The following is a 25857-nucleotide window of genomic DNA, read 5'->3' on the forward strand; positions in this document are numbered from 1 at the left end:
ATCTTACAGCTCTTCAGAATTGAAAGTTACCTTGATTATTATAATTTATTATGAAAGCTGATGAAATGTAGATATGAATTCATATAAAAATCAAGCCTATCGAATGTTGTGACGTTAACATATGGCCAGATGAAGTTAAAAAGTTGTTTTTTCATCTTTTTCGTCAAAGTTATGTAAATTTCAAAGAGCGCGCTTCTACGTGCCAGATTTTCTTCCAATTCTTATATTTATTTGCTCAATTCCTAATCTTTCGAAATTGCCATCTTTGAATTTATTTTGATAATTCCATCATACCAAAAAATTAGAACATGATGTGTCCCGTAATTTCACCTATGCTACACTGTATATACAGTATATACTGTACATATTGTATATGGCATATAATAGGCACAACTCAGCACTATAAGCATATATAATAGGATGGTATACATCAACATTACATGATCGTACGTGCATGTTTAAAAAAAAATTAATTTCAGTAAAATGATAAAAATGATCACCTATAATTCGTCAAAGTGACGAATTAAATTCTAGTTAGGTGATCATTTAGAATAAAATGATCACCTATTGTTATTGTATGAAATCTTTATTCTTCTTTATTTCTCTCTGTACAGATTTTGTGTAACAATTATCTCAAAAAGTTGAATGTTGAAGATGACAACATTTTCACAATATCTTTCAAATACTGTAACTTAATCCTAATAAGCTTTTCAGCGTGATCACTCAACCGTGACGTCATTTATACGCCATTTTGTTAAATCACATTATCAATCATATCGCCATAACTCTTTATCACATATCAATAAAATTCACTATATGTAAACTTCAGATAAAAGGTAAAAATATTAACCAATAAAAGGCACGCGCACGTAGGGTCATACGTGTGAAATCGCGCGTTAAAAATTTAGAAAGCTCAAAATTAAGTTTTGATCAATTTAGAGCATGAATTAGGCCATTTGCGTGTTTCATAAAATTACTGCGCAAAAATGCGTTTTTGCGCGCGCAATTCTTAAAAAGCGTAAAAATACGAATTTTTTGTAGAAATCGCATTCTACTCACCATCCTTAGTACATTCATCAAATTTGAGTCCGTTCCGACTTAAAATAACGCTATACGAGCATGTTAAAAATGACAAAGTGCGCACATTTAATTGCATAAAAGTGCTGAAAATGATGAAAAATAAGGCATTTTTAAAATGAAAATAATTCTTCAGAATGCACAATGACCCCCAGTTTTTTTAAATTATTCTGGAACCCATTGAGTTGTAGATATGAATTCATGTACACATTTGACGTACAAAATGTTTTGACGTCACCAAATGGCCATTCGAATTTAAAAATGTGTTTTTTTTCTCTTTCGTCATAGATTATCACATTCAACGGAGCGCATCTCGGTTATTTTGTGCCCAATTTTCGCTCAATTTTTAGTATATGATTGCTCATTTAATTATCTTTCTCATGAGTTGTCAACATTTTCATTTTGATGACGTCATCACGCGTAAAAACTTGAATAATGTGGGTCAAGTAATTTCACCTTCAGCGTATATTTGAATATCTCACAGCTCTTCAGAATTAAAGGTGACCTTAATAATTTTAATTCATTGTGACAGCTGATGAAATGTAGATGTGAATTCACATAAAAATTAAGCCTATTGGATGTTGTGACGTTGTGATATGGCCAGTTGAATTTAAAAAGTAGTTTTTTCATCTTTTTCGTCAAAGTTATACAAATTTCAAAGAATTTGTACGTGCCAAATTCTCTTCTAATTCTTATATTTATTTGCTCAATTCATTATCTTTCGAAATTGTCATCTTCGAGTTTATTTTGATAATTCCATCATTCCAAAAAATTAGAACATGATGTGGGTCCTGTAATTTCACCTATGCTACACTGTATATAGATATACAGTATATACTGTACATATTGTATATCACACATACGGTAATAGGTACAACTCAGCACTATTAGCGTATATGCATCATGTCATAGGATGGCGTACATCAACTTTTTACGATCGTATGTTAACGTACGTGCATGTTTAAAAAGTGGTAATTTCATTAAAATGATAAAAATGATCACCTATAATTCGTCAAAGTGACGAATTAAATTCTAGTTTTTTACTTAAAATTGTATGTACAGTAGGCCTAAATAGTTCAGTATGTTGTATTGTCCCTAGAAAAAAGGTATTTAAAGTTATTTCTGTAAAACTACAGCGTTTGGTCAGTAAAATATGTTTTAGGTAGATTCCAACCATATTATATTACGTTGGCTTATATAATAAGAATTATTAATGGTAATGGTCACCAATCTTCATTGATGGGATATATTTTCAATTGTTTTGTGTTAGTTCGATTTAAAGTTAAACTTTATTCAATTAAACATGTTGTTTTGTGGGGTTTTTTTTTGTTGTTGGTGGTATCTACAATATCTAAGGTAGGCTCCCATTTTCATTAACTTCAAGTGACCCCCAACACACTTAAATAGTCAGATATTGGTACCTAGCTCATCTAACCAAATGTCTCTGGGATGCCTGTCGATAAGGAATAGAAGGATATGCATCAGTTTGAGATCAAAACTTCCATGACTCTAACCGACAGAGCATGGATCGCCCACAATGTTACAAAATAAACAGTTTAATTAACCATAGTTAACAACAAAAGTCGCGTGCCTAATATATTGTTTACTGCACATGCTCAACAACCTTTAACCTTGTTGGCTATGCTTTCGCGCGCTTTAATCTTGGTGGCATGATTAATATTTTATATTTTTAGCGCTAGCTGCTATGGCGACAAACAAAACTTTGATGCAACAAATTTACCGTACTTATGACTTTTCTGAATTCTAATTAAATGATCTCCCACAAGTATTACAAGATTATTAATAAATGTAATTACAAGATTAAATACGAATTGTTTGTAAATTTTAGTACCCTTTGGGTTTAAAAAACATTAATTCAAAATCTGCCGCAATTGATATACGCTAATGTTTTTATGACCTTAAAGTAGCATTTTATGACCTGTAGTAGCCCTACATCCGAGACAACTAGTTGTTTCAGCCTACATGTAAAATTACAGCAAGGATACTAGGCCCAAGCCTTTTAGGCTTACGGTACTAGAAAACCCTATGATTTGCCGACATTGACATAGGCCTAGGTAGGACTATTGGTAGGCTAAACTTAAATGTAGTAGCTACAACGTGTAATCATGATATGTATACTCATCGTCAAATGCATAATTTAATATTCTATAGATTAACGCAATTTTTATGACGGTGGCAGGCCAATATGATAATTCAAATATAAAAATTGCAACTACTTAAAATTACCGGCCGTAAGAAAGTGAACCTTTCGTAGTCTAATTGTGATGAAATTAAAACAGAATTGTTCAGCAAAATATTGTTGTCAATCATCAATGCTGACATGTCATAGAACAATCAGACTTGTTCTAAAAAAATGTAACAGTGGATTCGCAGAGTTCTATAGAGGGCCGCGGTTAGAGACACACATGAGCGTGTTTGTTTGATTGGCAGCAGTGCTTTAGTATAGGCAAGCGCATTGGAAAATCATTTCATTTCATGTCACTGTCGATGCATATCTTTCTATTTCTTAATCCATGGCCATTCAGAATGTTAAAAAGAAAATAAAAACAAAGTATTTGACTTTTAGGCCTGGTTCACACTAGCGGACTGTAATCTAGATCATGAGATATACCATTAGCCTACCTATTTGCAGCTTACGTGAGAATGCCCGATTCGATATGGCTTGACCGATCAAGATAGGCTATCCAGATCACGAACGCTAACAGTTAGAGATTTTACCTTGATTTCGTTAATAGCCAATCAGGGTTAAATTTTCACATGCGGAGAAAACGGCCATTGTGTGTTAATTATTCAGATTGCCAGGCATAGGCAGACAAAACTTTGTTCTATCAAGGGAAATTTATTTGTGTGAGTTTGTGAACATAACCTTAATCTGCTTTTGTTTTGAATTTCGTTGTAACACAAGTAGTTATAATTGTCTGCCTTTGGAAATATTCCTGATTATGATCAAACAAAGATCGAAACATCGAATCATGGCTTAATTCCCTCTCATTATTTTTAGTAAATAGCAAATAATATACAGCAATAATTAGATAATGAAATAATTAAACCATATCCTAGTGTTTTCATATACATTTTTTAAATATACATATAAATGGTCATAAAAAAATAACATAGATTCTAATTTGTTGATTTAGAATAAAGGCAAGTGTGAGTGTATAATAAAATGGAATCATACCATGAGTCTTTTGTTGAACAAGTTCCATCAGTTGCTGATTTGCGCCTCAATACAATTCTAGTTTCACTTTCCGTTCTTAAAGAGACAACACAAAAAGTAGTATTAACCAAATTGTATTAGTGTTAGTAGTTTAAAGACACTTTCCCTAAGTTTTTTTATCTGATTTAAGGGCAAAAAATGCATTTTATGTAAAAATAAATATGGGCCTATTACGATAATCTTTAAAATGGTAAAAAATAATTGATTCCAATAATTTAGGTGGCCAGCTATAAATACCAGTGCATTGGGTGCAGATTGATATTATATACATTTTGCTTCTGTTATTCACCCACTTTCGATCGCGTGTGGAGGCAACAGAACAAGCAGCGTAAACAAACATTCAAGTGCAAAATATTTTGTCGACAACATGGACCAAGAAAATAATGAATTAATAATTGAAGATTGTTAGTAGAACTTGTTATCTAGCTTAGTTGTGCGCATGCGCAAGAGTTACAAATAAACAGATATCATCTGGAACTCGAAGAGTCTGTCACGTTTGTTTTCGTCTTGAAGTATAGTTAAGAATCCAGCCTAGTTTATAATGATATAAACATAAACATGGTGTCAGAATTGGTCGGAAAACATTCTTAATACAGTTGATACTCCAACTAGGGCGCCGAGGTATAGTTGTAATAAGCTAAAATGTTTTAATTAATAAACTTTTGTTTGGTGCTGATTCTGTGTGGAGCGTTCAAGCGCAACAGAAACTCGGTGAAAATCAAGGCTAGTCTAGCCTAGAGAGTGGACGAACAATAAATAGATGTGCACGTGTGTGGTAGTAAAATCTACACAATCAAGACCAAAGGTATTGTACCCTTAAGGAACAAGAAATACATTTAGGGTAATCTGTACACTAGGTTCTGAATGGGAAAATAGCCTAGGATAAACAGTGCTTAACTGACTGTTAATTGTAATTGTGTGGTAGCGTGCTCATGCTACGGCAACACAACATTGATTACACAAACAACCCTAGAACAGAATTAAAATGGCTACCTGTGGTGCTGCAAGGATGCCAACTATGAACTGGGAAGCTTCAAATAAAGCAGAAGCATTTCAAAGATCGTATTACACTGTATATGGAAGATCAGGGAGTAACAGATGCAGCAAAGAAAGCTATATAAATAACATTAGGACTTGGTGATCATGGAATGGACAAACTACGGAATTCTGGTTTAAATGACGTTCAAAAGAAAGATTCATATGAGATTTTTAAATATTTTGAAACTGATGTAGATGCAAAAGCAAAGGTTAGCTTCCGGGTACATATATTAGAATTCAGTACCCTACTACAGAAACAAGGTGAGCTTATAAACGACTACATATTTTGTTTAAGGGTAAAGGGTGCCAAATATATATAATATCCAAAGAAGATGCCAACAAATTAAATTGTGAAATATTCAAAACAAATACTATGGTGAAATTATATAGTGGCAAGAGATTAGGTACATTAGGAGAATGTAAAATAAGGATTATGCATAAAGGTCAAAGGTTCAATACCAAATTTGTTGTCTTAGAAACCACTCAGGTAAAACTCATTGGGTGTGATTTATCAATGAAAATGAAATTGTTAAAGGTCACAGATGATTGAAAATGTTAATATGATGTCATATAATGATATTTTACATAACTATGATGATATTTTTTCAGGACTAGGAAAACTTCCTGGTGTTTGTGAAATAAAAATTGACCCACAGGTTACCCCAGTAAAGCAAGCAATCAGAAAACTGCCTATCTCTCTCCAAGCAGAATTCAAGAAGAAGCTTGATGAATTATTATTAGAGGAATTATCGTTAAAGTTAGTGAAACTACTATCTGGCTAAACTCGTATGTACCTGTGAAAACACCAGGCAAACTAAGGATTTGTTTTGATCCAAAACCTTTAAACCAGGCTGTTAGACCAAGTTATGCACTGCCAGTGTTAGATGATGTGTTGCCAAAGTTGAAAAATGCTAAAGTATTTTCAGTTTGCGATGCTAGTGAAGCCTTTTGGCAGATTGAATTAACAGAAGAAAGCAGTAAATTAACCACATTTGTTTAAAGTTAAATCGCAAAAAGGTTCAATTGCGAGTGAGAAATATCAAATACATGGGTCACATCATTGGGGATGAGGGGTTAAGACCTGATCCAGAAAAAGTAAAAGATATTACAGAGATGCCTCATTCTTAGGTTTCTGCCTAAACTGTCCGAGGTCGCTGGACCTCTACGTAGGTTAACGGATAAAAATCACCATTTTGAATGGCTTTCTCACCATAAAGAAGCAGAAAAGATTGATAGTAGCTGCTCCTGTTTTAGCATATTATGATCTGCAAAAGGAAGTCACTATACAGTGTGATAGTAGCCAGTATGGTGTATGTGCAACACTCCTACAAGAAGGAAAGACAGTCTGTTTTGAGTCAAGAGCCTTAACAAAAACAGAACAAAATTATGCTCAAATAGAGAAAGAGTGCTTGGCAATCGTATACGCATGTGAGAAATTTGAACATTATGTATTGGGACGATATATAACTGTGAAATCAGATCATAATCCTCTGTTACCGATATTTCGAATAGCTATAAATACAGCTCCAAAACGTCTGCAGAGAATGATGTTGAGACTGCTGAGGTACAAGATTAATGTCATTCATGTACCAGGCAAAGAAATGTTTGTAGCTGATCTATTGAGCAGAGCACCAGTTAATGAGAAACAAAGCAAAATCATGGAAGAGCTACAAAACATAAATCAAATAGATTTACAGTGAGAGTACACAGCTACAGCTTAAACAAGCTACGAAAGGTGATTCAGAGCTGACAGAAATGATGCTGATGGTTCATACAGGATGGCCAGATGTAAGAGACAAGGTATCACCTCTGGCAAAACCATACTCAGAGATGAGCTGACTGTACAGAATGGCATAATATTTAAAGGACAACAGGTTGTGATCCCAAAGATTCTACAACCATGGATGATTAAGAAAGTTCATTCTAGCCACCAGGGTATAGATGCCACACTAAGGAGAGCAAAAGACAGCTGGTTTTGGTTAGGTATGACGTCTCAAATTAAGGATGCCGTACAGACATGTCAATCATGTAATGCATTTTTAGACAAGCAGCAATGTGAAACGCTTATGACGTGGCCGATACCGACAGAGAGATGGCAGATGTCTGGTCAGGACATTTTTACACTAAATAATCGAGATTACTTTATACTGTTGATTACTTCACAGATTATTTTAAGTGGATGAAATTAAAAGTTTGAAATCATCAAACATAATTAAACACTCGAAAAGACACTTTGCACGATATGGCATTCCATTTATTTTGGTTACAGATAAAGCACAGACGTTTGTGTCAGATGAACACAACAACTTCACCAAAGAATAGAACATTGATCACCGAACAAGTTCTCCATACCATAGCCAAAGTAGTGGAAAAGCTGAGGCGACTGTGAAAATAGCCAAGAAGCTCATAAAGAAGGCTCTAAAGGATAAAGGTGATATACAGCTAGCCAAATTAAACTGGAGAAATACTCCCAGTAAAGATGGTAGTAGTCCAGTGCAAAAGTTGATGTCACAAAGAACAAAAACACTTCTACCTACAACAAAAGAATTGTTGAAACCACTGGTTGTTGACAACATTGTGGATAACATCGTACAGCAAAGAAAGATGGCAAAATCACAGTATGACAAAACTGCTAAAGATTTGCCAGAGTTAGTAACTGGTCAGTCGGTCAGAGTACAACCCGACCAAAACCATCATGAATGGAGAAAAGCCATCAGGCAAGAGAAAGTAGGTCCTCGCCCATATCTGGTGAAAACTACTGATGGATCACTCCTTCGCAGAAATCGTGTGTTCACTTCCAAATAAACCGTTTGCACAACTGGCTCAATTGCCATCAATTGAAACAACAAATAAACACATAATAACTCTGAGACAGCAGTCTGTCCGAAACAAAACATTAGGAAGCCTGTAAGGTTGATTGAACACATTACAAACAATAAAACAAAGACAGGTTGTAATTATGTTATTGAAAGTTTTATTGTCAGTTCTTACCAGTTGTCATTAATATGTATTTTTATCTCGGTTATTATTTTAGTTAGAGTTACTTTTGGCATTAAGAAAGTATAGACAGTTTTTAAAGAGAAGAGATGTTAGTAGAACTTGTTATCTAGCTTAGTTATAATGATAAAAATATAAACAAAGATGATATCCTATTTAACATGTGGTTATAACCACTTGTGATTGTCTGGATTTTTTTTTCTATCTTAATCTTCTTTTCTTCCATGAATTCCATGAAATTTGTTTCACTTGTATCTATAGATGTGCAGGAAACTCCATTATTTGACAGTTGCGCAGCGTAAGCTACACACGATTTTATGAAATTTTATGGTTGCTCATAAATTCTGAACAAAAAATAATTTTCAATGAAACTTAAGGACAATGTATTTCAAAATAATTATGGAGTAATTTTAAAAGTTTCAAAATTATACTCGAGTAGCTAGATCAACTTACGTACGCACTTTGAGGTCCAGAGAATTTGACTTCAGATTGGATTAGGATGGTCAAACAATCATTATTGGTTTGTTTACACATTTTTTAAATGTGGCAAAAGGTCAACAGGTTAGGGTGAAAGGTTATAATATCAAACACAAATAGGTCCTTAAATCTCGACAACCACTGGTCACAGAAAGGTCTCAAATTGATCAGAAGGTATACAGTTATATTCATTCTAATGGAACATTTTAGTAAAAAATGACCGAAAATGTCATTTCTGACCATTGACCTACTACCCAGGGCATGTATGTATCTCCGTAACTACTGGTCGTAGACACTTAAATTAGGTCTTGTTTTGTTATTGTTCGCATTTTGAAAAATGTTACAAAAGGTCAAAGGGTCAGGGTCAAGGATTATATGAACAACTATAAATAGGTACTTGTATCTCGGCAATCACTGGTCACAGCAAGTCAATTTTAGTCTTAAAATGTTGAGAAGGCATGCATTCATAATCAGTCTAATGGGATATTTTAGTGAAAAATGATCAGAAATGCAATTTCTGACCTTTGACCCATATACCAGGGCATCTTTATATCTATGTAAACACTGGTCGTAGAAACTTAAATTTTGTATCAAATTGTTGGAAATATACATATTTACATTCATTTTAAAAGAAAATTTGGTGAAAAGATGATCAGAAATACTATTAACTACTAATTTTTCAAACAAAAAACATACCTACTACACAACTTTTATTCTTAAATAAATGTTATGCAATAACTGATGCTTTAAATGGTTTCATTATAGGAACTACAACAAATCCTTTACTGTTCGTAATTGTACTTTTGCTTATAATAATGCTAGAAAATATTGTTGACTCCTGAGGACGATCAAACATTGATAGAAACGTTGAACTCAACAGTTCTTTTCAGAATGCTAGAAGTAACTTACCGTAATTATCCGAATAAACGCACAGGACATTTATTGAAGAGGGGTGCTTAGGAGGAGGGGTGTTTATTCGGTGAAGGTGTTTATTTTTTTTTTGGTGTAATGGTAACATGTATAATCAAATAGATACACCATAGATATAAAAAAAATAATAATATTTTCGAATGTCACCAACAAATTATAAATTTACACATCTGTTCCCAGTGTACATAATAAAACAATATATAATTCTGGAGATTTATTATCAATACCACTAGAAACTTAGTTTTTTTTACTTAAGTACTAAGTGCATTAACAATAAAAGCATCAGAAGTGTATTTTAAAATGTTGTAGATCATGATAAAATCATACTAAAACACACTACAGTATACAAGGGTGTTTTCAGGAAAGCTGGACATATTGTAAAATAGTAATGAAACTATGAATTAGTATATACTGTATATGGAAAAGACAGTGTTGATTGTTGACAAATTGTATTTACAAACAAACAGATGATAGAATGAATTTGATTCATAACAATTGTAATATGTAACTAGATTTGAACTCGTCACAATGTCCGGTTAGCCATATTAATGCATGATCCGATATCTACAACTAATCAACTTCCAGAATATGTAATAAAATTAACTTTCACCGTTTAGTTTTGAAACTACGACTGTTTAAAAAAAGCCATAATTTTGACGAATTTAAATTATTGTAGAAAGATTCAATGAATGTAAGATACTAATAAATCATATGCACTCAACAATCTTTCCATCAAAAATGCAAAGAAAAAAAGATTCAAAACTGCATTCCTGCAAACCATGCCAAAATGAAATATACTGAATGCTATAGTATTAAAATTCTTCAATTAAAATACTTTATATTGCACACAAAAGCAAAAACAATTTTAGGTAATGAATATTTTCAATATTATTCCAGTAGAACACCTATTAGGGTGAAACTAAACAGGGGCTGACTGTAGTGATATATACATATATTGCCCTGTGTGTGTGTCCCTTTAATAGGAGTGTCCCCTGAATAGGAGTGTCCTCTGAATAGGAGTGTACCCTGAATAGGAGTGTACCCTGAATAGGAGTGTCTCTTGAATAGGAGTGTCTCTTGAATAGGAGTGTCTCTTGAATAGGAGTGTCTCTTGAATAGGAGTGTCTCTTGAATAGGAGTGTACCCTGAATAGGAGTGTACCCTGAATAGGAGTGTACCCTGAATAGGAGTGTCCCTTGAATAGGAGTGTCCCTTGAATAGGAGTGTACCCTGAATAGGAGTGTACCCTGAATAGGAGTGTCCCCTGAATAGGAGTGTACCCTGAATAGGAGTGTACCCTGAATAGGAGTGTACCCTGAATAGGAGTGTACCCTTAATAGGAGTGTCCCCTAAATAGGAGTGTACCCTGAATGGTGAAAATATGCTAAATTTAAAAATTAATATATATCGTTTGAATGCCCGGAAACACCTTTTTTTTGTATGTATCCTATGTATGATTTATTATGAAATTAAGAGAACAAAAGTTGATTAAGTCATCATTAATGGCATATTAAATTTAAAAAAATTAATTTCGACAAACAAATTATAACATTTTCTTAGGCCGAAATAACAAACTTAACTTTAACTTTCTTCCTTAAGAAGTTCATATATTAAATTTAAAAGTATATAGTTTGACAGTGCATCATTTTTTTACATTTTTAAAGATGTCATCATAGTAAAACATTATAATTCATTGCGGTATGTAATAATCTATCTGCACCAAAGTGGTTGACCCCTTATATCTCGAAAAAGTTGGATGGCAATTTGTCCCCTTTCGGGTGATAAAACTTACTGTGTTGCTGCATATCCATCATCAAAACTGTTCTCATCTGTACTAGGTATATGATGTGGGGATGAACTGCTACTATCTGTGTGATAATCTGCATCAGAATTGCAACTAAAATTGAAAGACGAAAACTGGCAATTAGTGTATTTTTTTTTTTTTTTCATCATATTATACATTAATTAAAATTAAAAGCTAACAAAAACAACATAGATATCCATCTCCTTAAAGGCCCTAAATTAAATAAAGGTTCATAAAAATTTGAATTTGATTTATAAATGTTTCTAATTGTATCCATTTTGTATTAAAAATACTGTTCTTAAAATTTTGATGATAAATAAAATTTTCCGCTTCATAAAACCTTTTTAACTTGTTCATAGCCATTTTTATAGTTGGCTTACATTTAACTAGTTTACATTATAAATACATGATTTTACTATTAGAATTTGCATTAATGGCTTTTAAATTAAAATTCTAATGCGCATCTTGGTATCTGAAAATTATGTTCTCTTTACTAAAACTAAATTGCAGTTTTTTCTAAAATTCTTTCCTGGAGGAAGTTCCATATCCTTTTTACTATTGGACAATTACATAACAAATACTTAATGGTTTCGATTTGACCATCTCCAAATGAGCACATTGAAGTTTCTTTTATATCATTTTAAATAATTGTTCATTTGTTGCAATTATTCTATTTAAAATTTTATATTGAAAATATATTAAAACAATATTCATTGTACACGTATGTGAAGCTAGGTAGATTGTTTTGCATTGGTTGTTATTATTGAATACAAACTTATTCTCTGCCCATTTCTTTTGTGCTTTTCATGATTTAAACAATGAGTTGTTTAGAACATCATAAAAAATGTGACAACGTTTTCTTTGTTGAAAGAGTACTTTTATATGAAATGGAATATCTGGCAAAACTCTATCAATGAATATATGTGAAACAGAGTCGAAGGCTTTTTCAAAGTCAATAATAGCATACCGGGAATCTTTAACTGTTCACTAATACATATAATGTCGTTCCTTTGTCTAATATTTTCGGCAATAAACCTATCTGGCATAAAACCATTTTGCTCTCTACTTATAATATGAGTTAATACATTCTTTATTCGATTAGCTATACACCCAGGCGCTAACTTAAAGGTGATGCTTAATAGTGATATAGGTTGCCAATTTTTTAGAAGCGGCAATTACACATGTTTTAAACGCACGACAAACGCAGGTTATGGTACATGATTTGTCGTCAGTACTGTATGAATATAACCCGACTATATTTATTATTATCCCTTTTATTTTCATACTCTTTGGAAAAAAAAAAAAAAAATACTGGTATCTGAAAGTATTGATATATCAAAATGATCAGAATTTAGGTTTTAAACTACATTTGAAACCCACCCTAGGGTGGTTATACTTGATAGTAAATAACTAATAAATGAATAAAATAAGCATTCATAAGTGACATAAAATAAATGTTGAAGACTTACAAAACAAAATGCACATAAAAAATTACAAATCATGCATCTTGTTCCTGTTTGTACACTAACCTAGAATTGGTGCTCTCAGTTTCATATCCTTCTGAACTCTGAACATCACTTTCATAACCTTCTTTGTTTTTTTCTACAACCTCTAAAGTGAAAGTATGAATAAAAATATTTTTTTTTTTTTGTTATTAAATTTAAATGTTCTTCATCAGAAGGTTATTAATGAAAAATATAATAATAAAAGTGCAGCGGAATACAACTTTGGCATATATCACAAATCTTATTATTAAAGGGGATTCTGTTGGTAGCAATTTACCACCATATATGTGCTAATGCTTATATGCGCTATACAAGAATGAACTATTGCTATTGCTATTGCTATTGCTATTGCTATTACTATTATTCGCCATTTTGTGAAATCGCATTATCAATCATATCTCCATAATTCATTATCACATATTAATGAAATTCCCTACACGTAAACTTCAGGTCAAGGATAAAAATATTAGCAAATAAAAACGCACGCGTACATAGGTTCATGCGCGTAAAATCGCGCGTTATAAGTTAAAAATGTGAAAAATCAATTTCTAATCAATTTTCTACGCATTTCATGTCAAAAATTCCCACGCGCACGCACATTTTTTCGCGCGCGGCACGCATGTAGCGTTAAAGACATATTTTTTGCACTTGATTTATGTTTTTTCAGCCCTTTTCTCGTAATTTTACCAACTTTTAAACAATTTCGACTTTAAATCACGTCATGCGAGCACGTCGAATTTGAGAATTTGCGCGTGTTTTTGATGAAAAAGTTAAAAAATTCGTCAAAATTATGCCTTTTTTTAAACAGTCATATTTTCTAAACTAAACGGTGAAAGTTATTTTTATTACATATTCTGGAAGATGATGAGTTGTAGATATCGGATCATGCATCAATATGGCTAACCGGACATTGTGACGTCATTGTATGGCCACTCGAATATAAAATATTGGATTTTTGTCTCTTTCGTCATAGCTTATCGCATTTAATAGAGCGCATATCCACTTATGCGTTTTCCATTTTGCACCTGATTTTGATATTGTCTAGGTCAATCAATTATCTTTCGAATGATTTACCATTTTAAAATTTTTTATGACGTCATCATGTTCAAAAGCGTGAATTCCTTGGGTCATTTATTTTCATCATACAGTAAATTTCAATATGTTATAGCTCCTCAGAATAAGAAGAGATAATCATGATTAAAACGTTTTCTGGAAGCTGTTGAATTGTAGATACGAATTCATGTAAAAATTTTGCGCTTCGGGTGTTGTGATGTCATCATATGGCCAGTTGAATTATAAAAGTCGTATTTTCATATTTTGCGTCATAGTTCATGACATTTAAAAGAGCGCGCATCCATATTATGCGTATCCCAATTTCTTCAACACATTAATAAGTTGTTGCTCAAATAATTTCTTTCCAAAATTGCTATCTACGTATTTCATTTTGATGACATCATCATTTTAAAATTTGGAATAAAGGAGGGTCCCGTTATTTTCACCTATTCTGCACTGTATTTAGTATGTATGCTACACTGTATATAGATATACAGTATATACTGTACATATTGTATATGACATATAATAGGCACAATTCAGCATTATAAGCGTATAATAGGATGGCATACATCAACATTTTCCGATCGTATGTTAACGTACTGTAATATAACGATATACTTTTATATTTAAGAAAACCGACCTTTGTATCGGAATTCAAATAGGTTCACAAACTTGACCCAGAAAGTCCAGAGGAGAGTTTGTCCAGATGTTTTAATGACCATTTAGTTTATAATAGAATCCCTAAAGAAAACACTTAGCTTAACTTTGTGACTGTTCCCATCGTAAAACAATTAGATATTGACAGTTTTAAGCAGAGATTCGACAGGGCGAATTCATCATTGTAACCTCCCCAGATAAGATCAATCATTCCCACTTAAACACCCCTGGACCAACTTAGGACCAATCGTTACCCTCACAGATTATGTAGTGACATATGCAAATGAACGGAGGGCCAATATACTCCCAAGTTTCAGAAGGGCCCAGACACACCTTACAGCCACCTCACGGAGCACACACCTTACAGCCACCTCACGGAGCACACACCTCACAGCCACTTCTTCAGAAGCAGACCTACACACTTCACACCTCACTGACAGCATCATTGATCGTCCGTTCCTTATCTATACTTATAGTTGTATATTGTACTGAAGTATTATACTGAATAAACAATATATGTGTTACGACAGTCAAGCGAGTAAGAGTCTTCATTAGTACCTCAACAACGAAACATTATATTACATGGTGGAAGACCCAAATTTCATAAGGAACAGTGTGAGAAAACAAGAAATAAACACTTAACAAGACACGAAGACGAAGACAAAAATAACCATATTTGTTTGAAAGGAGAGAAATTTACTTTGACTCAAAAGACAAGCTGAAATTATATTTGAATGAGATCGAGACAAGCAGAAATTTTATCAAATTATTACCATTGGATGAAGACAAAGAAGATAATCGAGGAAGACACAAAAGACAAGCTGAAATTATATTTGAATGAGATCGAGACAAGCAGAAATTTTATCAAATTATAACCATTGGATAAAGACAAAGAAGATAATCGAGGAAGACCCAAGAAGAATCAAAACAGAAGCAAGCGGACAAGAACTGTTTCGTTTGGACACTTTCAACTTCACGCCGGTTTTTTTTTTTTTTTCGATCGTTTTTTTTAACATTTACTTTTTTGAACATTGATGAACACCTTTCGCATTTTTTTAATTCGTTGTTTGAAAATTTGAACATTGATGAACACTTTTAACATTTTTTTAATTCGTTGTTTGAACATTTAAACATTTTTTAACACTTTTTGCATTCCTTTAATTCATTTTTAATTGGATCCGAAGCATTTGGGGTAAGTCAAAACCATTTTGATTTTTGATTTGTAACCTTGATTGAAAAAGTGAGAGTTTACATATATATACACTAAAATTGTTTTTTAAATTGTTAAAATAATTGTTGAATAAACCCACCGATAATAATGAGAAAATTCAGAACACCGTTAACGTAGTAAATGACGAAAACAATGTTTAATTTGTCAACGAACATGATAGGACACCCACCCAATTGCAATCAGATACCCTTACACATCCAACTAAAGTAGAACCCCTTAACTTGCAACCTTACATTGACTGTGTAGAGAATAACATGGGATTAGCAGCCCCATTCCAAATGAAAGAAGAACAAATTAAGGAACAAACTAATCTAATTATGACAGCACCTAATGATTCAAATATGACATTAAACCGAGGTAGATTCAAAGCAGGACATTTCCAAGTTTTAGTTTCGTATTCTAAACCGACTTCAGCCAAACGCAACACCGATAAAACAAAACACGAATCTAATGATCGCAAATTTTGGTGGAATATTGACAGATATAACGATACAGATAAATTGATTAAAGAGATCATTAATGATAAACAGATACCGATAAGTGGATCGCCAAAACGATTCATAAAACGTTTGTATAATGCAACGAGTTACTGATTTAATTTTTTTTGCAAGATTATTTTTAAATTACGACATGTGCTAAATTAATGATAGCATAGTCTACGTATTTTTGATGAGATTTGTTTAGTAATGATGTGATTTCAGTTAAAAGAGAATTGAATTTATGTTTAAGTATTGATTTTGTAACGAGTTTTTTGATAAAGATTAATTGTGAATTTTGATGATCGATATATTGAGATATTGAAAAGAACGACAATCATTTTGTAACAAATATTTTGTTTAACCTTTGAGTCGTTAATCTCAAGCATTAATTAATTGATATACAATAACAGGAGATTTTCTTAGTACTTTTAATTGTAATTTTTTGGACATTGAGTACAAAAGTCGAATTTGTCGATTGATTGAAATCGTAATTACCTGTAAATATAAATGCTTAAATCGATAAAGTTGTGATGATAACGATATATTGTGGATAAGTTTGTGTCAACGGGACACACACATTTGTTTCTTTTAAAGTTTTAAGTGATTAAGTTTGATATTTGATTTTAGGCTAATCAGCCACAGTTTCTTGAGTTTTATGTTTTGATTTGATGATTTATGTTTGAAGACCATTAGAACGCGATGAGTTGTCGCATGATTTGATGTATGTTCAATGTAACATACTATTTTTAAGTTTTGTATTTTTATTTTAACTGATTTATGTTTGATTTACGCGAATTTTATACCAAATTCATTTTTAATATTAATTTTTTTTTAAGAGAGAGAAGAGAGAGAGTGAAAGTGATAAGGGTACACTTCAGAGTCAATGGTTTTGGCTAACTCAATTTTTGCTTATGTATAATAATGTTTTTTTCTTTTATATAACTTTAATTTTGCATGCCACTATTATAACCATTTTTATATTTTAAATAGATTAGAAAAAAAAAAGGGAAACAGAGGGATGTAATATAACGATATACTTTTATATTTAAGAAAACCGACCTTTGTATCGGAATTCAAATAGGTTCACAAACTTGACCCAGAAAGTCCAGAGGAGAGTTTGTCCAGATGTTTTAATGACCATTTAGTTTATAATAGAATCCCTAAAGAAAACACTTAGCTTAACTTTGTGACTGTTCCCATCGTAAAACAATTAGATATTGACAGTTTTAAGCAGAGATTCGACAGGGCCAATTCATCATTGTAACCTCCCCAGATAAGATCAATCATTCCCACTTAAACACCCCTGGACCAACTTAGGACCAATCGTTACCCTCACAGATTACGTAGTGACATATGCAAATGAACGGAGGGCCAATATACTCCCAAGTTTCAGAAGGGCCCAGACACACCTTACAGCCACCTCACGGAGCACACACCTTACAGCCACCTCACGGAGCACACACCTCACAGCCACTTCTTCAGAAGCAGACCTACACACTTCACACCTCACTGACAGCATCATTGATCGTCCGTTCCTTATCTATACTTATAGTTGTATATTGTACTGAAGTATTATACTGAATAAACAATATATGTGTTACGACAGTCAAGCGAGTCAGAGTCTTTCATTAGTACAACAAAGCAACATTATATTACAGTACGTGCATGTTTAAAAAAAAATTAATTTCAGTAAAATGATAAAAATGATCACCTATAATTCGTCAAAGTGACAAATTAAATTCTAGTTTATTTAGCTATTATATCATCATTTAATCAGAACTACTAGTTTTAAATCTATTACATTCAAGCAAGCTTCTGTATGCAAAAAGAGAGAAGCGTTCGGACGTTTTTATTATCTCTCCCTCTTCAAAATGTGCATGATTTTATCAGAAGAATCCCCAGGCTATCTGCACATATAGCTGAAGAAATTTCTAGGAACGCAGAGGTTCTGTTTAGACAGAATTTGTTTTCAAGGCCTATATGATTGCAAGCATAGATGTACCTAATAAAACAGTGATCATTTTGTGTGGAAAATGAAAATGCAAGTTCTCTTTAAAGATGTATTTTCCCCCTGAAAAAATAATTTTGTTGAATATTCCATTTTAATGTAACATAATAGTTATCCACTTTGACAAATAATTGGATTGAAAAAAAATGTATTTACCTGAAAAAAATTTAAAGCAAAAATATTGTCAAATTGGCTGCCAGCCAATGGATTTTTGGTTGAATTTAACCATTTATTTTGTAATTTTAAAAGTGAAAACATTATTTTTTTCATTTTTCTTTCTATGGAAGTGATTAACTTTATTAAAACTACAAAATAACATATTCAAAGTCTGATTTAATTAATCTTCATTTTTCATGTTTTTGGGGACAATATATCTTTAATTAAACACTTGGTTAAATTAGGACTACAGGGTACAATGTTGGGTGGAAATATTATATTTTCATTTCATTTATTTCGTCTCACATATTTATAACAAAAAATAACAAACAATAGAGAGAGACAGGATTCCCAAAAGCGAACTAAATCAAACTATCAAGTGGAAAGATAATAGTGCAGGTAATTCTACGTTGCATTGTGGTGATTTTAACAATTACCAATGTAATCTAATTCAGCAAAATATTCATCTCCATATTTCTGGCCAACATCATTTGCTTCTTCCTCATTCCATAAGTTTCCAGCATATGTGCAAATAAACATACCAGCTGGAATATCATCAATGCAACGTAAACCCCAACCTCTGTATAAAACAAAAATAAAGATAAGACAAAATATCATTTTACATCATATTTTCCTCATTTCACAAACAGAAACCAGGACATGATGTCATGACAGGACTGCTTGCCAACAACTAGTCAGTTGATAATGATCTTTGATAGAGGTCAAACGTGTACTACTTGAACTTGGAAACTCTGGGGAAAAAAGTCATCTTTATTCTTTATTTATTTCCTTTATTGCATCAAGTAAACAGTGATGAAGTTGACATAAATATTTTTTTTTAAATCATCAAAGAATATATATTTAAGATAAGATAAGATAACTTTTATTGATCCTCAAAAAGGAAATTCATTGCTCGTCATAATAACAAAGAAAACACTATAAAAACAAAAATAGCATAAAACCATTCATATAAAAACATCTAAAAATTACAATATAAAATTATCTTCTTGACTTCCTGTTGTACTGGATGATACCGGAGGGAATAAAGGATTTAGCAAATCGATTTGTTTTCACACTGAGGAGCCTCAATCTACCACTTGGATTAAGTTGGTCTATGATCACTTTGTGGAGAGGATGAGAGGCATCCGACTCAATGCGTTCGAAATCTTTCTGGAGGTGTTCTAGGTGCACATCGGTAAAGGAAGGCAGTTCCAGACCAATCATTTTACCAGCCCGACGGATGAAAGTTTCAAGGCGTCCTTTATTCCCTCCGGTAACATTACCAGCCCAACAGGAGAGGCAATACGTCCAAACACTACATATAACGGATCTATAGAATGAAAGTAACATCAAATCACAGGAGTTAAATTTATATAAAGTTCTCATACAATACATTCTGGGACTTAATTTTTTGCTGATGAAGTCTATATGGTCTCCCCAACTCAGTTTATCATTGAAAACAATTCCTAGATACTTGTACTGGTCAACAATTTCAATTTCTTTACCTTTGATAGTGATTGGTTGAAAATTAAATTTATGTTTAGTCCTAAAATCAATGATCATCTCCTTTGTTTTTGATGAATTTATTTGGAGATAATTATCGTCACAAAATTTAACAAATCTTTGTATTTCGCTACGATAATTTTCATCATTGTTTGAAACTATGAGACCAATAGTACTAGTGTCATCAGCGAATTTAACAACGGGGCAAAGCTCATCATTTAAAGATCTGTAATCCGCCGTATACAAGGAATATAATTTAGGTGCGTTGACAGTACCCTGAGGAACACCGGTGTCAGAGGTTACGATTTCTGACTTAACACCATTAATATTAACAAATTGTTTTCTATCACAAATGAAATTTAAAACTAAACGAACAATCGGACGGGGAAACTCCATATTCAACATTTTGTCTGCTAAGATATGAGGTTGTATGGTATTAAACGCAGATTGAAAATCAAAATACATAATACGTGCCGAGTGGCCTTTCTTTACATTATCTAGATGTGAATACAATTTATGTAATTTAAAATAAAACGCATCACTGGTACTACGGCGTGATCGGTAAGCAAATTGCAACGGGTCTAACACTTTTTCAGCATAAGGTTGCATAATTTTTAAAATAATACGTTCCAATATTTTCATCGCGACAGACGTGAGTGCAACGGGTCTCAAATCATTCATGCTGTTAATCTTAGGTTTCTTAGGTACCGGTATAATGCATGAAAGTTTCCAAATATCCGGGAACGCATGATAAGAAAGACACATATTGAAAATAAATGTAAATATACCATCAAGGTGAGGAGAGCAGACCTTAAGTACTCGTGGTGGGATTCTATCCGGCCCAGCAGCCTTCGATGAATTGAGTTTCATGAATTCGTTATGTACATCAGAAATGCTTATACTAAATTTGGGATCATCTTCAGTCACCCGACACAAGCTAAATAGAGCCTCTCTTTCTTTTTTAAAATCATGAACATTAAAACGGTTATAAAATTCATTTAACTCATTAACATATTGCACAGTAACATTCGGAATCGAGGTGGGTGTATTACCACCGTTTGTGTAACCACTCATAAGTTTCATACCCTGCCAAACTTGTTTCATATTATTAGACCTGAAGTTATGTTCAACTTTTTTCCTATAAATGTTCTTCTGTTTCATTATTTCAGATTTAATCTCTCTAGTCAATATTTTCATACGATTAGAGTCGCCCATCTTAAAGGCTTTACGTTTCTCACACAACAGTAATTTAACGCCTTTCGTGATCCATGGCTTGTTGTTAGGGTAGATTTTCACTTTTTTAACTGGAACGCATTTATCAATACAAAAGTTTATGTACGAGCTCACTGCATAAGTAATACTATTCAAATCTTCATCCTCCGTAAAAATATCCCAATCGGTAGATTCAAATTCCGCTATCAGGGCTTCCTCGGCTTCAGGAGACCATTTACGTACATTAATAATTTTTGGTTGGCATGTCTTATTTAACGGGCGATATTTAGGACTGAGTAAAATCAAATTATGATCAGATTTGCCCAAGTTCGGTAGTGGGGTCGAAATATGTATAACACAAACAAACAAGTTACTGAAATATATCATAGTCCACAAATCAGTCTTTCAATGGCCATCATAGTACATCCAGCAACACAACCAAAAGGGGTTCACAACTTGTTTATCATAACTCAGTTCCTGATCATTCACCAATCATTAAAAACTCCGTGGAAAGTAACGATCTAACGCGTCGGAGCTGATGGTTGTTTGTGGGAGGTTTAGGTAAGAGAGAGAGAGTAATCTATGAGTGAGTGAGTGGCCGAGCGGTTAAGACAGTGGAACCGTAATTACGTAGCCATAACATCGGCAAGGGTTCGAGGCTCACTCGCTCCATAGTTCTGGTGGTAGAACGAGTCTTCTCGGATAAGGACTATAAACCGTAGGTCCAGTGTACACATCTAGCTCGTGTGCACTTTAAAGAACCTAGTACATCTTTCGAGACGAGTAGGGGGTTACCCCGGTGTATTAGTACATCACAGCCACTGATCACCAACTGGGCCCTCTGGGAGACCAGTCTTTGACTGAAGAGGTTACCCAATATAAATATAAATTTCAATTCAATTTCAATTCAATGATCTTCTTTTTTCATTTTATCAAAGAATTTTCTTGACAACTTCAGATAGAGTGACGATATTGTGGTTTAATACCAAGAATTCTTGGTGCATACAATTATGAATAGTTTCAACCACATGTGATTGGCTACTCACTCTAAAATATATTAATATGCATTTACTGAAATTTCAAATATTCAACAACTAAGATGATGTTATATTTTAGATGATGTACTCGAACTCGACTCCAACACGTTTCTTTGTGAAGTGAAGTGATGATCAAGTTTCAAAGGCTAGAAATGATTTTATATGAATATCTGGTAAACATTTGATGGGATTTTTCCCAAGAACAAAAAACTCGTCTTCATAAGATAGGCTAGCTTCTCTGCAAATCAAACATTGAATGGATCATTAATGCAAAGATAATTATATTAACTAGATGGTAAGCTCGCTTCGCTCGCGTACCATCTAGGTCGTACCCACAGATGGTTCTCGAATACATAATAATTTCAGCGTTAAAAAACTGGCGATTTCAAATGTACGTACCGCAGGACAATAATACATGTCGTGTACAGGAACGAATAAATAGACACTGTGATTTATGTACTCAACTAAAATTAGCACCCTATTACTTCCGAAAGAGAAGACCAATTGTTTACCGTAAGTCAAATTTAAACAAACTTAATTTGTGTTTTGTATGTAACATTAGGGTTGAGGGATGGGGAAGAGGATGGGTGCAAAGAGGAACAATGTTAAAATATATTCTTTATCCATTTAGTAACGAAATATTAATTGCTTTCATGTTTTACAAATAATATACCACTAAACACAGTAAAACATTGCGATGTAATACTTTGTTGAAACTATCACCGTCCTAGTCGATTGAAATAGTACAGCACATGTAACGATACATCACTACGACGTGTATATGTTTATAATATAATGTAAAACAATTTGTGAAAACCACCTCTATTCGGGGAAAATCATAAATTCGATTTAATCGTCAATAAATATTAAATTATCTAACTCAACTTAATTTGTAGGCCTAATGGTTTTCAATTGTTTCTTAGAGCCAATTCATACTTAAGTTGGTTCCTACCCTACCCACCAAAGTTGTTCTGCGTTTAGGGCATGTGATGTACCGTAGGCCTATTCTCTACTGGTTTTACAACGCTACTCATGCCAGTGAGGGAAAGGTGATGATGTGGGTGGTTTAACTGCAATAATAAAGATTTGTACATAATATACGGCGAGTGAAAACGCTAGCTCATTATCCGTTTAAAAAAAAATTATATCCAACCTCTGCAGCACAGATTGAAAACAAAAATGGATCGAATTTCGAGTATACAGTGCTGCACTTGCCTTTACGACGCCTGAGGGAATAGACACTTGTGAAACAGAGATTGGAATGTTCCATTCATCGCAAATCAATACATTTGTATAATCGTATATTAAATCTATCAAAATAGTATTTTTTTAAGAAAATCGGCCTGTCTTCAACATTATGATGCTGTACTCTAGCTGTTCAACCAGTTTTCAGCTATTAAAAACAATTATCGTAGGAGGAGATAGGAAAATGCGAAGCCTCCTCGTATTTTTGTGGCGGGTATTTTTCAAGATGGACATCCATTAGACAGTGTATACCACGATCGGAAAACACCCCTATTTGGGGCAAATCGTTGAACCTAAATTCGTTTTAATCGTCAATAACTAATTACCTAACTCAATTTAATTAGTAAACAGGGTTACATCAGATGGTTAAAATCAGTACCGAAAGTATGAACCAACTTTATATACCATCGAGTAGAAATTCTATAAATTTATATATAGATTCCCACCCACCAGACCTTGCCCTGATTGGTGGATGTTCCTGTGGTATGTATCTATTTATTGGCATTTATTTGGCAGGTCTAGGCGGTTTAGAAAAAAACCAAAAAAAAACAAAACATTTTATACCTATAATACATAATCTTTTGAAATCAAATAAAATCCGTTTGATCATTGCTTGATTCAAAATCCATACTTACAGTACATACCGCCCGCCCCATATAGCCAAATACTTCATGCTTATCGGATGTTTCCTGTCCGCAAATCATTTTCTATGTGTTTCACAAGTCTGTATTTCCAGACAAAAATCGAAAACATCGACTGGTGGACTAACATAAAAATAGTAAAATACAGACTTCAAGCAAGTCTAGTTCGCAAGGTGAGCAAAACAGCCTGAGGATCTTTGGAAAAAAATTCCTTTTGACGTACATGCACCCTCTGATAAGAAAATAAATGTGCATTCATGAATGGTGTAGTCCATTATACGTGTAAAAAGGGTGTCCGCTTATAGTACCAAAGTTAAACATGCGCCTTAACCCGAAGGTCAGTGAAAGTTTAAGTATTTTGTCGCACCCACCTCAATAATCCAGCCTACACATCAACACTAATTTAACAAACACATTTTTAACGTCTGATTAAAATAAATCAAGTATCATTTATTGCAGTAAAAGCAAGAATACAAGCCAAGACATCTCATGAAGAACAAGCTGATATAAATGACGACGAACAAATAGAAAGTGAAGAAAGTCCTGGCACCCCCAGCAAACTGTTCTTTTGTCGCAAACAAGGCTGCATTAGGTCATATCAGAGGTGCTCTTCCCTAGAGAAACACTAAGATTATGAAAATCACAAGAACGCACTAGAACATGAAACACTTTATGACAGGGCAATGAAATTATACGCAACACAACGTAATTACGTAGCCATAACATCGGCAAGGGTTCGAGGCTCACTCGCTCTATGGTTCTGGTGGTAGAACGAGTCTTCTCGGATAAGGACTATAAACCGTAGGTTCAGTGTACACATAGCTCATGCGCACTTTAAAGAACCTAGTACATCTTTCGAGATGAGTAGGGGGCTACCCGGTGTACTAGTCCACACAAACACAGCCACTGTCACACACAGAAACTGTGCAATTGGGATTGGACCGTTTTAGGTGTTTACCACCTGTTGGTCCCGATCCTTCACTAACAGTGTTAGTGAGAAGTTGAATAAATAAAATAAATAAAATAAAAAACAACTAGAAGAGGGTACTTCTAAAAATCCAGAACCAACAAGAACCAACGATTTGCCACGGTTTGACATTGGCCCCAAACTGCAAATGGGCTGGGCGTTAAAGTCCTCTGCAAAAAAAACCCCGATTTTCTGTACCACAGAAAACCTACCTTATTGATGTTTTTGACGCTGGAGAGCAGACGGGACAGAAAGCTGATCCATGTTATGTCTCACGAGAGATGAGATCGGCCAGGCACAGCGATGGTTCACATCTATTTAGCAAGACTGAATTTTTAACAGCACAGCAGATTGCAAGTTTTTTCTCACACTTGGCTAAAAAAAGGAGGACAGATGCAGCCGTTCCTGATGATGATGATGATGATGATGACGAAGATGATGATTACGATAGTAATGAAGATGGTGACGAAGTTGAAGAAAATGGAGACGATTCAGAAACGGAAAAGGAAAGAAAATTCAACTTTTGTCGCAAACCGTACTGGACACAATAGGCTTGCAGCATCCAATAATGTTTGAAATGCATAATATTTGTGAACTGA

At 33.5% G+C, this 25857-nt stretch overlaps 1 protein-coding gene across 3 annotated transcripts in view; it reads right to left on the bottom strand.

Annotated features, from left to right (window-relative positions):
* LOC140040727 (histone-lysine N-methyltransferase SETDB1-like) overlaps positions 1-25857 on the bottom strand; it is a 373841-nt gene that overhangs the window by 118060 nt on the left and 229924 nt on the right. For all 3 annotated transcript variants that reach the window (XM_072086876.1, XM_072086874.1, XM_072086877.1), the window contains 4 exons: positions 19091-19233; positions 13091-13172; positions 11550-11654; positions 4277-4351 (listed from right to left, as the gene is read on the bottom strand). In XM_072086876.1, coding sequence (XP_071942977.1) covers positions 4277-4351; positions 11550-11654; positions 13091-13172; positions 19091-19233 — 405 coding nt within the window. The remainder of the gene's footprint in view (positions 1-4276; positions 4352-11549; positions 11655-13090; positions 13173-19090; positions 19234-25857) is intronic.

Source organism: Antedon mediterranea, chromosome 2 (genome assembly GCF_964355755.1).
Source record: "Antedon mediterranea chromosome 2, ecAntMedi1.1, whole genome shotgun sequence".
In the NCBI taxonomy this organism is placed as follows: domain Eukaryota; kingdom Metazoa; phylum Echinodermata; class Crinoidea; order Comatulida; family Antedonidae; genus Antedon; species Antedon mediterranea.